The following is a 16,892-nucleotide window of genomic DNA, read 5'->3' on the forward strand; positions in this document are numbered from 1 at the left end:
GGTACAGGGGAGCTATTGAAGGCTTTTATGTCAGAGAGAAAAGGGGTGGAATTTGTGATTTGGAAGTGATCATTCAGATAGCAGAGAGGTGTCTGAGCGGGTGATTCTGAAGGCAGGACCATTAGTTCCAGAGATTATTGCGGTGTCCATGTGTGAGGTGGTGAGGACCGCTGTCATGGTCAGTAGCAGTGACTGTATCAGGAGATGGATCGGATGGATCATAAGACACATTTTTGAGGCATTTTGGAAGTAGATCGCCTGCTGGCAGGGTATGGAGGTGCATTAGAGGGAAGAGTCTAGGAGGACTCGCAGGTTTTCGGCTCGGGAACTGAATTCATGTGTGTTTGCTAGGGCTGCCTTGACAAAATACCACAGATTGGGCAGCTTGAGCAAGAGAAATTTCCTCACAGTTCTGGAGGTCGGAAGTCTGAAGTCCAGGTCTCTGCAGCTTTGGTTTTTTCTGAGGCCTCTCTCCTTGGTTTGCACCTGGCTGCCTTCTTGTGTCCTCACATGGTCCTTTCTCTTTGTGTGTGCATCCCTAGTGTTTTGTTTATTGTTCCTTTTTGTGTACAATTTCCTTTTCTGATAAGGATACCAGTCAGATTGGATTAGGGCACATTTAAATCTGGACAAAATTCAGCTCGTAAATGTATGACTCTGCATTAACTGAGATGCAGAAGGCATGGAAAGGATTAGATTGGTTTGGGGGTTCATCGTGCTGGTGCCCATGGAACCCCCAAGTGTGGATGTCATAGGCAACAGCACACATCAGTCCCACAGCATCCTGGGCAGTTTTCTCTGACTGCCCTTTTGCTCTTGAGGGTGGGTGGTAGATCGAGGCATGGAAGGGACTGCAGATGCAGATGAGAGGGTAATTGAGGTGATTAACTGTGGAATACATATGTAAACGTTCAGAAAAGAAAAACCTGGACTCTGGTCCTTGGTATACCCACGTTGCAAGATCATTTAGCTTATGAAAAGTAACTAAACCTAAATGTTTTTACACTGTTGATTAGATTTTTACCCTAATTAATTTTGTACTCCTGTACTAATTGACTCTGCTACATATGAGAAATGTGTACAAACTTAACAAAACTATTTTATAATTTTAGAAGTGGGAAATATGTGTACAAACCTGTCATGAATCAAACATGTTGTCCTCAGTACACAATAAGGTAAGAATTTTGATTAATATAATATATTCTATTAATATGAAGATTGTGTATAATTTTTTAATAGACTCTTGCTTTTTGAAGTGTCTATTTCTGTCTAGGTAAACATTCTTCATAAAGAAAAGCAAACAAATTTTTTTCTACATACTCATACTATATTCATGTGCTGATCAATAGCTTTTAATAATACTGTTTGGTTTAGATATAAATATGGTATAAAAAATACACTAATTAGCAATCTAGTCAATAATACGTGAAATATTGGGAGAATATTGGCAAATACTTAAATTAATTTTAGATATCAAATTTTTATCAGTTTAGCTTATGGCTTTGCAGTTCTCTGGTGTGTTGACAACAGTTGTTTCATTCAGGCAATGCCACAGGATCCTCTGTAAGGGGGAGGAGGGCTGACACTTACCTGCGTCTATTCAGAGTCTAGTTTTCTTCACTGGAAAACTCAAACTAAAAGTCTGTTTTCCTACAGAGTGTTTGCTTGATTTTTCTTAATATTTTGTGTTTCCCCTGTGCCCCCCTTACTCTGCCCTAACATGGGAGGATTTTTCCCTTCTCTGATGATGAAGGTCCTCCTCTTCCCCTCCCTCTTCCCCTTCTTCTGGTAGAAAATAGGGAAGGTACGTTAACATTGTGAGGCATATGTCTGCAGTTTCAACATGTATGTATACTCTAGATAAAAACACAAACACAGTTGTGTCCATCATGCTTGGCATGTCCCCACAGCTGTCTCCCTTAATTACTCTTTTTTTTTTTTCCTTAATTACTCTTAACTTGTTTTGGGGTTGTAGACTGTTTTGAGAATTTGATGGTTGCAGATCCTCTCTGCAGCAAAACAAAACAAGACAGGGAGCTGTATAGACAAAAATAATGTAACATCTAACATATTAGTTTTAGGGTGATCACTGACTTTGAATAATTCACTGCTTCCTGGTTAAGAATCCTTTCTCTTACATAATTGGTCAAAGGACTGGTACAATAAGGAGAAAAGATGGATGTCTGGTTTGCTGACAGCATCTCATTTAGTATAAAACGACAGAGTAGCTTTTTCAGCTTAGTGTTTATGAAGTGGTGACATCTTCAAAGACAGAAATCATTTTCCTTCTGGTAACAATTTATTACTGGATTATGGCTGGGATTTTGTTGAAATAAGTCTGAAATTGATTGGCCTGAACCCTGAGAATCTCTATTCAGAAAAGGCCAATTTCAGTGGGTTAAAGAAAAAGATAAAAGCATTTATAATTTACTGTGTGCCTGTCTCATACAGAGCACCATTCCAGGTATGTTGCCTTTATGAAAAGGGATTCAGTTAACATTGCAAGAGAAAGTAATTATAAAATGTGACTTATTTAATAATTTTACATGGAATCAAACATTTTCTGAATTGTTATGCTTTTTTTTTAAACAATATACACAAGAGTGGAAGCTTTATTTTATTTTATTTTATTTTTACATATTTATTTATTTATTTGGCTGTGCCGGGTCTTAGTTGCTGAGTACTGGCGGGATCTTTAGTTGCGGCATATGGGATCTAGTTTCCTGACCAGGGATCGAACCCAGGCTCCCTGCATTGGGAGCACAGAGTCTTAACCACTGGACCACCAGGGAAGTCCCTGATCGTTTTCCTTTATACAACTTTATTTTACATGTTGATCTCTTGGAGTCATTTTGCATATTCTTTTGGTTATTTTACTTTGTTTACTGCAGTAGTTGCAGTGAGGCCTTATGTAAAGGCGAGGTGGTCTAGCCTACAACTTAGCTTCTTGTTAGGCAGCTGCTAGGACCTGTCCAGTATGTGAGTAAAAATGAGGATGAACTTCCCTGTCTATGGATTTTTTTTTTAAATTTTTATCAATGTTGTATATGCTAACAATTTAAAGAATCAAACAGTTCTGTAAAGCTTATTCTGCAAAAAGCAGTCCTCTGAAACCCTCCCGCCTGTCTCATATTCTGTTTTCCCAGTTCAGTCACTTTCAGATCATTTAACTGATTCTTCTGGGTTTTCATCTCTATCTTTAAGTGACATGCTTATATAATTATAATACTTGATTTTTAAAAAATTGGTTTTCTTCATTATCTCTGGGCTTCTCTCTTTGAAAGATAAGGATTTAACTTTATTTCAGCCCTCTTCCCCTGTCACATTCAAGCTCCTGTTTGTCCTTGTCCCAAACTTCCCAAATTAGAAATATTATCGTTTTGGATAGATGTAGTCACCTCATTATGGCTGTGTAAGTAAGCTTCGCAGCTCAGCCATGTAGTAGTCCATGATTACTTTCTTTCTCTTTCCCTGCACAAGTTTTTACTTTCCTGGTGTTGATTATTGTCATTTTTGTTTGCGTAGTCTTCTAGGTTCCTATTACCAGTTTATCTAAAAATGCTCCCTGAGAGGTGTAAATTTCCTCTTGGTATGTTTAGATGCTTCAGGTACGCTATCATTTTTATCTTCTTGATGAAAATCCCTTGTGGAATCTTCTGACCTGCTGAGATCTGGACAGGTTGCCTCTGTGCCTGATGCATCACTGTCATCCTAGGATCCCTTTTTTACTGTCATCTTGAGGATTCTCTTTGGGTCTTGATTTGGATCTTATCTCTTCTACCCTCTTTCTTGTATGTATTATTCCTTCATTTTAGTGAAGCACGTCTTCTAATAGCTTCTTGAGAAAAAGTGCATAAGAGGTAAGTTTTTTGAGACTTTGTCTGAAAATGTTTTCATTGATTACTCTAACTTACAGTTTAGTTAGGAACAGAAGTGTAGATTGAAAATAATTTTCCTTTAGAATTTTGAAAGCTTTGCTCCATTGTTGTCTTACTGCGGTTGAGCACTCCAGTGACATTCTGACTCTTGTTCCTTTGTCCAAAACATGTTCTTTCTCTTGGGAAGTTTTTTTGTCTTCAAAGTTCTGATGTTTCATAGTACGTTTGGCTGTGAGTCTGTTTTCATTCATTGCATATGGACTTGAGGGACCCTTCTTATCTAGGGACTCCTCCCATCATGTCCTTCAGTTCAGGGAAATTTTCTTGTATTTTATTGATCCTCTCCTTTCCGTTAACTTCTTTCTCTTCTCTAATGTCTTTATTCAGACATTGGAACTTTTAGACTGGTACTCTAATTTTTTTTTTCTCTTCGGTTTTCCATGTCTTTTGGGAGATTTCCTCACCTTTATTTTCCAAGTCTTCTATTTAACTTTTAATTTCTTCTTATTATATCATTATTATATTTTTACTTCTAAGAGGGATTTTTGTTCTTGGACTCTTAAATGTTTTGAGATTCCCTTCTTCCTGTATACTGTATGTCTCTATCCTCCAAGTTACTTTCTCCAGGTTTTTGGCACCTATCTTTGTTTTAGAGGCCCTCCTCAAGTGTCTGGTGATTCCAACCTTTCAGTGTTACACTGGAAATTTTATGTACCCTGGTGGGTCTCGTTTACTGTGGGCTTTAAGTAGGGTGATCTGGCTAGCCTGTTCTTTGGGAGAATCTCTGAGGTCAGTATTTTTAGTTCTGATCACATTCTGGAAAGAAGGTATCATCTACTGATGTTCTGGGGCTGGGTTGGAGAAGTGGGTCTTGGAGGTCTCAGCATTCAGCATGTATACTTCCGTTTACGCTTACTGTTTGCAGTACACTTCCATTCCTTTCAGCTGTGCCTGTATCCCTCAAGTAAGAGGCCTTATTTTTCCCTTTTCTGAAAAGTTTGCAGTTTTCTGCTGGGTTGTGTAGAGAGTCATATGTGCAGAGTGGGGGAGAGTATCAAGATATATAAATCGCTTCCAAAACAGACTTTCAAGGGGTCTTCCTATTTTCACTCTCATCTCCCAGGGTGTCAGGTATGGCCAATCCCTGAGACTTTTAGGGGTAATGTAGGGAAAATTGGATATTTTTTTGGCTTTTCCCACTTTTGGCTTAGGATTCAACTTTTCTTTGGTCTGCTAAGTCAGTTATCACTTGTACATCTGCTTTCTAGCTTCCAACATTTCTCCCATTATTTTTTTTCCTAGTGGTTTATGTCTTTTTCTTTTTTTTTTATAATCCTTTAACTGTATTTTTGTGAGATTTGGGGCGGGATTAGAGGCTACATTAAACCCTGTCCTATTATTCAGCACTGATTTTATTTCTTCACAGTTTGAGTTCACTTTTTAAATATTTATTTTGCTTTCCTAGGTGCCGACCTTTACAGTTTCAGCCATCAAAATCTCACAAGAAGGTTTTGAAAAAAATGTTGAAATTTCTGGCTAAAGGGGAAATTTCAAAAGGAAATTGTGAGGGTAAGATGAGATGGGGGTCTAAAAACTGTTTACCTCAAATAGATGTTTCTTTCCAAGGTTCTCACTTTCAGTCATTTCTTAGATAGGGGAAGGAGGTCCAATACAGTCAGGTACTACTGTTACTCTGATGATGGTGACTGCTCTTAGCACTGCTGTTACTGTTACCGCTGGCCCCCAAATCAAGGATATGGGGAATATATGCCAGGGAAAGTCTAGCTTGGGAAGAAGAAAGGACCATTTTAAAGATGTGATTTCCTGGAGTTTATTGAAATTTTAGTTTTCACAGTTCTTCGAGAACTCTTAATTTTATTTGATCCTAATAATACCCTTATGAAGTAAGTAGAAAGTGATACTGTCTCTGGAGAAATAGATGCTTATCTGCAACTCACACAAGATTGCGTAATCACAATGCTGAGTGAAGCTCAGAGCTTCCATGTTTGAGTAAGGTTTTTAGTAAATTATATTGCCTGAAGTTGTCTCTTATTTTCAGATGAATTCTGAATTGTGAGTGGATTTCCTAGAAGATCATTAGTAACATTTAATTAACTTGGGTTACAGGTACTTTGCTTTTTCAGTGTTTTTGCTGCCTTTTTTTTTCTAATGTTTTCCTATAGGCACTACCTAATACATGACCATAAGAATTGGGAATGCCACCCATTCTTAGAGCTCTTTTTCACTTCTGCCATAGGAAATGCCTAACTCTGGGAGCCTCCCACCCCTGTCTTAGCTTGTTACTTCATTCCCCAAGTATGTTTTGAATGCCTGCGATGTTCTAGTCCCTCTTTTAAGCACTGGAGATACAGTGGCCAGCAAAGCAGGTTTGTTCTTTGCCCTCATGCACTGTGCGTAACAGAGCAGAACTCAGGACGACTTGGAGCCGACTTGGCAGCAGAGAGGCCAGAAGGCTCTGGGTCATACTGGAAACGTCAGAATTCTGATGTAACTCTGTTTAGTGTTGTCAGTATATAACCTTAAAGGTTAAACAGATTTTCGTGGTTAGTCATTATGCAGTTTTTTTCAGCAGCCAGGAATCATGTTCTGAGTTTCAAAAATTAATACTTAGATAAGTTTTGAGGATGCTGTCCATTAGTAAATTGAGGATTGCCTGTTTTTTTATGTGGCTTTTACATTTGGTTTTTTATTTGACTTGTTGTAGGCTTCTGAATTATTTATGTCTGCACTCAATTCATAGGAGTGATGTACTCATTAGGGTAAGAGACTAAACAGCTGTAACAAAGAGACACCAAAATGCGGTGACTAAAAAATGATAGAAGTCTGTTTCTTTCCTCACGTAACAGTCCAGTGTGGGTGTTCCAGGTCGGCCTGCAGCCCTGCTCCCCCCCTCCCCACCCCCACCCCTGCCATTCTGGGATTCTCTTCAACGTGTGATTTTCAAGGTTGCTCTGGTTTTTACTAATTGAGCCAGTTGGGAGGGGAAAGGGTGGAAGTTCAGGGATACAAATTTCCTTTAAAACAAGTGAGGCAAAATTGAACATGTCAGTTTGGTTCTGTTCCATTGGCGAGAGCTTGATTACACCTGTGAAGGGACTGACACGCTCCCTTGCCAGGGTGCCACAGTCTTAACCGCAGCCCTGACCCTGGAAGATGGGAGAATGGATCTGGTGGACACGCAGTCGTCTCTGCCACATTGGGTAAAAGGGGGCTTTTTTTTCCTGTGTGTATTTTAATTGTGTCAAATGGCCTGGCTGATGGACTTTGATCTGTTTTGATTTATAGATGAGCCCATGGAGCCCACCATGGAGGATGCCGTTGCCAGTGACTTTGCATTAATAAATAAATTGGATATACAGTGTGACCTTAAAACGCTCGGTGATGACCTCAAAGAGAGCTTAAAGAGTGAAGAGAAGAAGAAAGGAAAGAGCTCAGAGAGGGAAGAATCTAATGAGTTAATCCAGTCACAAGATATGGAAGAGAAGTTGGACTCTGGTGAACCATCACGTTCAGTAAAAGTGCATACAGCTCCTCAGCCAGGTATTGAAAGTTTGTTATCAGGCCACATTAAAGTCGTATTAAATAATCTTCTTTGTGCTTGAGACATTGTAATCCCTGGGCGCTCTCATGAGCCAAAAAAGTGAATTACTCATGAAATCTGTGAAATAGATCCCTGTTTTATATACCTTATTATTACCTGGATTTAGGTGAACAAATTGTTTAAAAAACCTGAAATAATAGCCTTATTATCCCCTAACACAGACATTCTAAAAGAGTTCCATTTATTTGTACTACCTTAAGGCCTTAGAGGTTTGAGAATAAAATTTTTGTCAGTGAGAGGGTATGGTGCTAAACATTTTTATTTTTAGAGTTAAATGAGACAAAGTAAGTTTTAGATATTATGTCTGACATATAGACATTGTGAGATTCTTCACTTTATCATTAGATTTCTTTATGTAATCAAAATTAATTTTAGTTTGAAAACTTCCAGATTAAAAAGAAAAATTTCCAGGGAGTTCCTTGGTGGGCCTGGTGGTTAGGAGTCCAGGCTTTCCTTGCCGTGGCCCAGGTTCACTCCCTGGTTGGGGAACTGAGCTTCTGCAAGCTGCTCAGCCAAAAAAAAAAAAAAAAAAATTTCCACATGTTGCTATTTAATCTCACCTTTAATAAGGTGAGACTTCTTTCTGTATTATCACTTATAAAAGAATTTATCCAGCGTTAAATGGATTTATATATATGTGTGCACATATGTATGACTCTTTCAAAATTATTTCATTAAATGTAAATTTGCATAGTTATTCTTCAGTTCTGGAGTTTGTTCTTATATTTATTTATACAAAATCCAAGGGAGAGACTTTTTAATATTATTTTAGTTTTTTGTTTAAAAGTTACATGTGTTAAAGCACAGAAAACTTTGCGTTTTTACTGAATAGTTTTTTTTTTTTTTTTTGGTGGTACGCGGGCCTCTCACTGTTGTGGCCCCTCCCGTTGCGGAGCACAGGCTCTGGACGCGCAGGCTCAGCGGCCATGGCTCACTGGCCTAGCCGCTCCGCGGCATGTGGGATCTTCCCAGACCGGGGCATGAACCCGTGTCCCCTGCATCGGCAGGCGGACTCTCAACCACTGCGCCACCGGGGAAGCCTGCCTTTTTTTTTTAATCTAAAAATCTCATGGCATTTAAATTGTCCGAGATTTCATCCTAATTGATAAGAATAGTCCAATAAAATATTTTGAGTGGTTTAGATCGTTTCTTTCAACTCTTACTCTCTTGGGCATTAGGGTCGGTCAGTTTGTTTACCATTTTTAGTTTTTATTATAAAAATTACGTACAGTTTATAAAATTTGAAAAACCTTCATTTTGGAGAATTTCAGAGACAAACGTAGACTGAATATTGTAATGAATTTCCAGGTACCCTTCCCTCATTTGAAACAATTATTGACTCATGATGTCCACTCTTTTTTTTTCTTCTAGTTTTATTGAGTTATAATTGACATACGGCACTGTATAAGTTTAAGGTGTACAGCATAATGATCTGACTTACATCGGGAAGTGATTCTCACAATAAGTTTAGTGAATATCCATCGTCTCAGATGGGTACAAAATTAAAGAAATAGAAAAAAAATTATTTTGTTGTGAAGAGAACTCAGGATTTACTCTCTGAACAGCTTTCATCTATAACATACGGCCATGTTCATTATATTTATCATGTTGTACATTACATCTCAAATAGTGATATTATCTTACAGCTGGAAATTTATACCTGTTGACTTGCCTTCATCCAGTCTCCCCCTTGACCACAAATCTGATCTCTTTTTCTATGAGTTTGTTTGTTTGTTTGTTTGTTTTTGAAATGATTGGCCATTCTTACTCTTCCAGTATTGTATTGAAGCAAATTCCAGACATTATATCGTGCTGTATTTCAGAATGCATCTCTAAAAACTAAGTACTTTAAGAAACATTCACAATACCGTTATTGCACCTAAGTAAAATTCCTTAATGTTGCTGAATATCCATTATTTAAATTTCTAATTTTTTTTTCAGTCTTTCTTTGTTTTTACTTTTATTTTATTTATTTATTTTTGGCTGCGTTGGGTCTTTATTGCTGTGCGGGCTTTCTCTAGTTGCAGAGAGCGGGGGCTACTCTTCGTTGCGGTGCGCGGGCATCTCATTGCAGTGGTTTCTCTTGTTGCGGAGCATGGGCTCTAGGCGCACAGGCTTCAGTAGTTGTGACTTGCGGGCTCTAGAGCGCAGGCTCAGTAGTTGTGGCGCATCGGCTTAGTTGCTCCGTGGCATGTGGGATCTTCCCGGACCAGGGATCGAACCCGTGTCCCCTGCATTGGCAGGCGGATTCTTAACCACTGCGCCACCAGGGAAGTCCCAGGTGTACTGATTTTATACTGATGATCTGTTTTCATTCTGCTGAAGGAATTTATTGATTTGGGGAAATCTGTATCCCCTAAATAAACTGAAATCCTAATTTGCTGCCCATTGCAGTTTGCAGTGTGACAGTACGTAAATATAGTGTGAAACAATCACGGTAAGGATTGCTTAGTCCAGTGAATTAATTAGTGTAAAGATGACATAGGTGGTCTTTCATTAAAATACTGAAAAGTTGTTTCTCAGTTCACTCTAGATAGTTTTATAATTTGTTCATAATTTTAAAACTTTGGTAGGAATGTAATTTTGAGTAGCTGTTAGGAAATGCAGGTATTTTTCCTTATTACTATTTACGGGATGTTGATAGGTGAAATGAAACATTGTTTTAGGTATTGCTGATACATATAATAGCTAATAAAAATAGATGACCCTTTTTTTTAATTGGAGTGTAGTTGCTTTACAATGTTGTGTTTTTGCTGTGCGATGAAGTGAATCCGCTATATGTATACCAACACCCCCTTCCCTCTTGGACCTCCCTCCCACTCCACCCCCCATTCCACCCATCTAGGTCGTCACAGAGCACCGAGCTGAGCTTCCTGTGCTTTATAGCATGTTCCCGCTATCTATTTTACGCATGGTAGTGTATATATGTCAATCCTAATCTCCCAATTCGTCCCACCCTCCTCTTCCCCCCGCTGTGTCCACATGTCTGTTCTCTACGTCTGTGTCTCTATTCCTGCCCTGCAAATAGGTTCATCTGTACCAAAAAATAGATGACCCTTAATTGAACAGTGGATATAGTTTTATGAGCTGCACATGCATTAACACATTTAATCTTTAGGAACTCCACCGTTAGGACTGGTTATTATCTTTCTTGTTACAGACAAAGAAACTTGCCCAAGGTCATCTAGCCAGGTGTGACAGAGCTCACGTCAGATAGCCTATGTCAGCATGTGTGCTCTTGACCAACAGGCTGTTGTGCCTCTCAGGACAAATTTGAGAAAAGACGCATTCCCTGGCCAAAGAAAATTAATTCTCTAAGGCAACAGAATGATGGCTAATTATGGAATTAGTTTTTTGTTATTGGTTTATTAGACTCATTCAGAGTTTTTTTTTAATAGGTAAATTTTGTTTTTAGTTGGAAAACATGTAGTGAAGTTGTATTATATGGTCTCACTATCACTGTTTTCTCATCAAATTAGTTTCTTTTGACCAGGTCTTGGTCTCTGACAAGTCCCTTAACACTCTACGTCTTAATTTTCTTCTCTGTAAAATTGACTTTTATATGATTTGTGAATAGTGTTTCAGGATCCTAAATTTTTAAAAAAGGGTTTTTCTTTATTTAATTAGTGGCTTTTAAAAAAATTACAAAGTTATGTTCAGTGTTGGAAAAATTGGAGAAAAGAGAACACTACGAAAAAAAGGAGGAGGAAAGTCCTTTTTTTAAATTTCTAAACCCAAGTAAAATGACTGTTAACATGGTGATATATTTCTTTCCAGGTTTTTTCCTAAATATTTTAATTATATATATTTATACATAATGTTTTCTTTTTAATAAATTTATTTTATTTATTTACTTTTGGCTGCTTTGGTTCTCTCGCTGTGCGTGGCTTTCTCTAGTTGCGGCGAGTGGGGGCTACTCTTCGTTCTGGTGCGCGGGCTTCTCATTGCAGTGGCTTCTCTTGTTGCGGAGCACGGGCTCTAGGCACGTGGGCTTCAGTAGTTGTGGCTTGTGGGCTCTAGAGCGCAGGCTCAGTAGTTGTGGCGCACGGACTTAGTTGCTCCGCGGCATGTGGGACCTTCCCAGGCCAGGGCTGGAACCCGCGTCCCTTGCATTGGCAGGTGGATTCTTAACCACTGTGCCACCAGGGAAGCCCATGTTTTAACATTGAATAATGACAAATCCCCTAAAATTTCTACAGCATTTAAAATGGCTGTTTGATATTCTGTTGCTTATTTTAAAAATTGTGTAATTCTATAATTGAGCATTTAGATTACTTTGAGGTTTTCATTTGTGTTCATTATTTGCCTCTATCTCTTATGATTTTCTTGGGATAGATTCCTTGAAAACAACTTCCTAGATTGAAGGGTACTCACTAAAATTTGTGGTTTATAATAGTAAAAATTGTTATATTTTAAAGGATTATCAGTTTGATATTTGCTCTTTTAATTAAAACAAAACTCAAATTGGAGCAAAACTAATGAGACCCCCCCCCCCCCCCCCCCCCAGTTAGATAGAGAAGGACACAAATATCTTGAACTAAGCAAGGATATTTTTTCATTAAAAAAAACCTGCCGGAGTATGTTCTGGGATCAGTCCTCATTTACACCTGGTTCCTAAGCATTTATCTCTGTCACCAGTGATAAATGCTTAGGTTTCAGAGAAATGTTCCCTCAGAAATGGGCTGGAGACAGCAGTGTCGTGAAGCAGAAGGTATTTGATTATGTTCCTTTTACAAAGGCAGAGAAGTGGATGAATATGTAAAAGAAAATGTTTCAACAATAAGAGCTGCCTGAAAAGTTTCTGTTACTATTTACTTTCTCTGGCAGTTCTTCTTCGAAGGTAGAATTTAAAGATCACCTTAGGGGTCTACACCATGAGCCTCTGAAACGTCTACCCGAAGCTAACCTAACAGTTGGAACTGTTTGTACTGATTTTGTGGAACCTTTGAGACCTTTAAAAAATATTTCTAGAGCCAAAAGTGATTGGTCTAATATTTTGAAATTCTTTTTTAGGCAAAGGGGCAGATTTGAGTAAGCCTCCATGTCGAAAAGCAAAGGAAATCCGGAAAGAAAGGAAAAGGTTAAAACTCATGCAGCAGAACCCAGGTGGAGAACTGGAGGGTTTCCAGGTTCGGTGTCAGCCACCGTCTTTGTTCCCACCAAAGGCTAAATCCAACCAGCCCAAGTCACTTGAAGATTTAATTTTTGAATCTTTACCAGAGAGTGCATCACACAAGTTTGAGGTACTTTGGAAGGTGTTTTTTGTTTGTTTGTTAGCTACTTTGTTTTTTTTCACTTGAGATCATACGATTGATGTTTTGCTGTTTATATAATGGGAAATTAAAGTGAATTGGGATGGAGTGGCATTTATATTTACTAAGTTAATTGGTACTTTAGAAAAACCTTTTTGTTTTTCTTTAGGATTTAAAAAGTAGGCAATTGGCTACTAAAGTTGTGAAAATTCTAGTTTTAGTGTGTTGTTATTTGAGGTACTCTGGCTTTTTGTATCTCTTGATTGAAATTTAGTAGAGTGAAAAATAAAAGATACTGTTTTAAAATTTCATTTTTGGCAGCTTTGGTTTAGGTAGTGAAAGAGAATAGATCACAGTAGGCAAATCACTGTTTCATCCATTCTCATTTTATGATCTTGATCAAGGCAGCAAATGGTATTACATATGCAAGCCAGCAGTTAGGAATTAACTAAACAGTCCTAAATGTACTACTATAATCATCTCATTAATTCCCCCCAAACCAATTTAGGCATAGTGTGAGTATGCCTAGTCTTAAGAGTATTCCTCTTATTTTTCCCAAATTGATTTATATTCCAGGTGAAGTCTAGATTTTTCAGTATTAGTTTGGTATATTTATAAAATTTTTTTCTAAAACATTAGCCATAATGATTTTATTATATTCTCCTACCTGATTAATAACTGGTCAGCCTTTGAATTTACAGCTTAATATAATCTAAGAGCATCACTTATCACTGAAAAACCTGATATTAAACATTTACTTTGGTGCAGTTTAAATCTTAGGACAATATATATTATCAGATATAAGTGTTAACAACTTTGACTATTATAATTCCTTGGCTACTCTGTTTTGGTATTGACTTTCTCCTTCCCAAATTGTAAGGAGAATGGAACACACTATTGAATACTTAAAATAGTTTATCAAGAGGTTTTTATCTTTTGATCAAATAGTAATGTATTCAGGGCACCAGGCACACCTAATATAACAGTTCTTCAGTAGGCACCTTTTACTTTTTTAATGTAATGATATCCAGAATGGATAGATTTTTGTTATCCCCTGGGTGTCACTCTTTCATGAGAGCAACTACTTCTCGTGGCACAAGAAGTTTCCAGTTGGAAACAAGAAGTTTCCAATTACGCCTTTCTACTGTATTACATTTGATTTCGTGTTTTACTCTTCTATTTTGCTAACATATTTTAACTGGTTAGTAAATAACGTTAAAATAAATGTTAGCCATTACTATGTACAATTACTGCTTTTAATGCAGCCTCATTTTAGATATGAGGAAACTAAGGCGCAGAGAAGCTAATTTATTTACTTGACTAAAATGGTGACTTTAAGATTTGAGTAAAGGGAATCTGACCTTAGAGTCTTCATGTTAAACTATGCCATGAAACAGGAACACTTCTTGAGGGTTGTCTTTTACACTTATGAAAAAAGTTGTAAGTTTAGAGTTAATGATGCATGAAAGAGTGTCCAAAAAATATATTCACATTTTCAGTCTTTTGGATTGTTTCACTGAAGGTGAGTTGTGTACAGCTAATATTAAAGAGTATTTATTTGTGTCTGTGTCTTGAGTGCCAGAAGTATTCTACTGTTTTACAATAGAGGCAGTCTTACATAATTCAGTCAGTCTAAGAGCTTAGTCTTAGAATTTGGACAGGATCCTCTGCCTTCTTAATGAGTCTGTAATTTGGAGAAATAACTTCTTTTCTTTATTCACTAACTGGTTGATTTTTAATGTTAAAATATTACCGTTATATGTTCATGCTTTAATATTTATATTGGAACTTCGGGGCTTTTTTGGGTGGGAATAACTTAATGCATATTCCATGGAATAAATAAATGAATTAATGAACATTGTTTTTTAACTCCTTCTGAAGGTGAGGGTGGTGAGATCATCTCCACCAAGTTCTCAGTTCAAAGCCACATTTCAGGAGTCTTACCAGGTCTATAAACGCTACCAGATGGTTGTTCACAAGGACCCACCTGATAAACCAACTGTGAGCCAGGTCAGCAGGCCAAGTGTAATTTTTCTGTGCAAACGCAACTTTCCCCTCTATTCGATATCACTGTGTGAATTCTCGGTTTATTTGTGGTACATTTAATTTATATTCAATTTGCAGTGTATCTGCAAAGAGCTAGGACCATGGAACACTGGACATTCTGAAAGTGCAGATTTTACCTGATGCCATGTCAAGAGCCTTTCATGTATAATTTCAGAATGGAAAGTAAAATGAAGTATCTCTATTTAAAGTCACTGTGTTTAGATGCATTTATTTAAGAGTTAGTGAAAAGGCGATCTCTAAGTTAAAATATTTATGAGAAAAAAGTAAAAAAAAAACCCACTATATGGTAGGCATACTTTGTACAACACAGTTAATATGCTTTATCTCCATTTAAAAGTCGTGTAGAAAAAGTTCATAACAAATAAATTACTCTTCGTTGATGTACTACTACCCATACACAACTGAGTGGGACTAGAAAAGTAAGATAGTAGAATGTTTTAATTGAAGTCCTCATATACTTATAATTTTACAAATCAAATTACCCAAGAAAAATCTGGAAGGGGAAAAAGTTTAAAACCCTTCATATAAGTAGAGGTGACACAGGTAGTGGCAATTAACATGAGGAGCAATACTGACTCTGCTGTATGCAGAGAACCACAACAGGTAGATAGAGAAAAAAAAAACAAAAAGAAATTGTCCCGGCCCTTGTGAGTTTAAATTTTTCATGATTATTGGTGCACAGTTCATGCTGCACGCTCCGTGCTAGTCAACCTGTCCCTAGGTTTATTCGTTTTATAGAAATTCCAGCGCTGAGCTTTGGAAGTGGATTTGCGGAGATCTTACTCTAGCCTCACCTTCAGAAGCATATCATCAGGTAGAGGTGTTTCAGTAGCGTTTGCTTGTATCTTCCTTGCTCTGAAGGTGAGGCTAGTACCTGTCTCCTTTGAGGACCCCGAGTTCAAGTCGTCCTTCAGCCAGTCATTTTCTTTATATGTCAAGTATCAAATGGCCATACACCAGGACCCGCCTGATGAATGTGGGAAGACCGAGGTACCTTTTGCTAAATGTTTTTTTCCTATGTTGATGAGGTTGTCTACGAAGAAGCATAATATCAATATATAACCTTCTTATTCCATTTTCTTATCTGTTAAGTAGAGTTGATGATCCTTACATTGTGTACTACTGAACTTTTGTGAAAACAGGTTATACATGTGATCATTTTAAATCCCTCAGAAAAAAAGATATGTTTTTACTCAGTGTTCTCTCCAGGAACCTGAGTGTATTGTGTTTACACATCAGTCATTGGGCTAAGACAGCAGACGTCACTGAGTGCTCTTTGTGCCAGACCGTGCCACAGCGCACAGGGAGGAGTCTCTGTCTTCAAGGAATTGATGATCAAACGGGAAAGACGGACCATAAACAAATATATCTTAAGAAGAAGCATGTGGGAAAAAGCTGAATGTGTTGAGGTTACATAGAGCATCATTTAACATGCATTTATTGAGGGCCTGTATTTTCCAGCTGGAGATATTTAGATGAATAAGAGATTGCATACTTTCCACAGTCGGACAGTGATGTTTTGGAAGAAAGATGACAACAGATGCAGAAGGATTGAAGTTTTGATTTTTTGGGTTTTTTTTAATGACATAGGATGTGTTAGCTTAAAAGAGATGATTAATAAGGCAGGAGTTAATGCTGCATGTTCCCTGAGAGAATGCTGACTTCTGGGTCTCGCAGAGCCTTTCTCGGTAAAGTGTGGTCTGCAGACCAACAGCATCAGCGTCACCAGGAATGCAGACTCTCATGTCTCCCCTCAGACCTACTGAATCACAATCTGCGTTTTGAACTAGGTCTCCAGGTGATACATGTGCACATTGCGATTTGAGAAGTGCTTCCATAAGTTCCCCGTTGAGACCTATAGCTGTGGGTGGTAGCATTTACAGATAAGGATTCTGAAAGGTGCAGGAAGTTCCCTTTGATATTCCCAGGAGGTCTTAATTCCTTTCTGAGCGTTCTTCTTTCCTACTACCCTTGAGATTCTGGCTTTGTGCCTGCCTGCTTACCAGGTATGGATAGTTGGGCCAAAACACCCTGACATGTTTGATGTGTTCCTGGGAACCCCCTCACCCCCTT

At 38.0% G+C, this 16,892-nt stretch overlaps 1 protein-coding gene across 8 annotated transcripts in view; it reads left to right on the plus strand.

Annotated features, from left to right (window-relative positions):
• The window catches only part of ATE1 (arginyltransferase 1), a gene marked incomplete at its 5' end in the record, with an annotated part of 157,354 nt that overhangs the window by 3,786 nt on the left and 136,676 nt on the right, over positions 1–16,892 (plus strand). For 3 of the 8 annotated variants that reach the window (XM_082854734.1, XM_082854733.1, XM_082854735.1), the window contains 6 exons: positions 1,113–1,175; positions 5,344–5,447; positions 7,185–7,439; positions 12,514–12,743; positions 14,634–14,762; positions 15,681–15,809. In XM_082854734.1, coding sequence (XP_082710860.1) covers positions 1,113–1,175; positions 5,344–5,447; positions 7,185–7,439; positions 12,514–12,743; positions 14,634–14,762; positions 15,681–15,809 — 910 coding nt within the window. Of the gene's footprint in view, positions 1–1,112; positions 1,176–5,343; positions 5,448–7,184; positions 7,440–12,513; positions 12,744–14,633; positions 14,763–15,680; positions 15,876–16,892 lie in introns of all 8 variants that reach the window. The other 5 variants (XM_082854738.1, XM_082854736.1, XM_082854739.1 and 2 more) reach the window with 3 other exon arrangements.

This window comes from Leucopleurus acutus (genome assembly GCF_964270905.1).
Source record: "Leucopleurus acutus genome assembly, chromosome: 14".
In the NCBI taxonomy this organism is placed as follows: domain Eukaryota; kingdom Metazoa; phylum Chordata; class Mammalia; order Artiodactyla; family Delphinidae; genus Leucopleurus; species Leucopleurus acutus.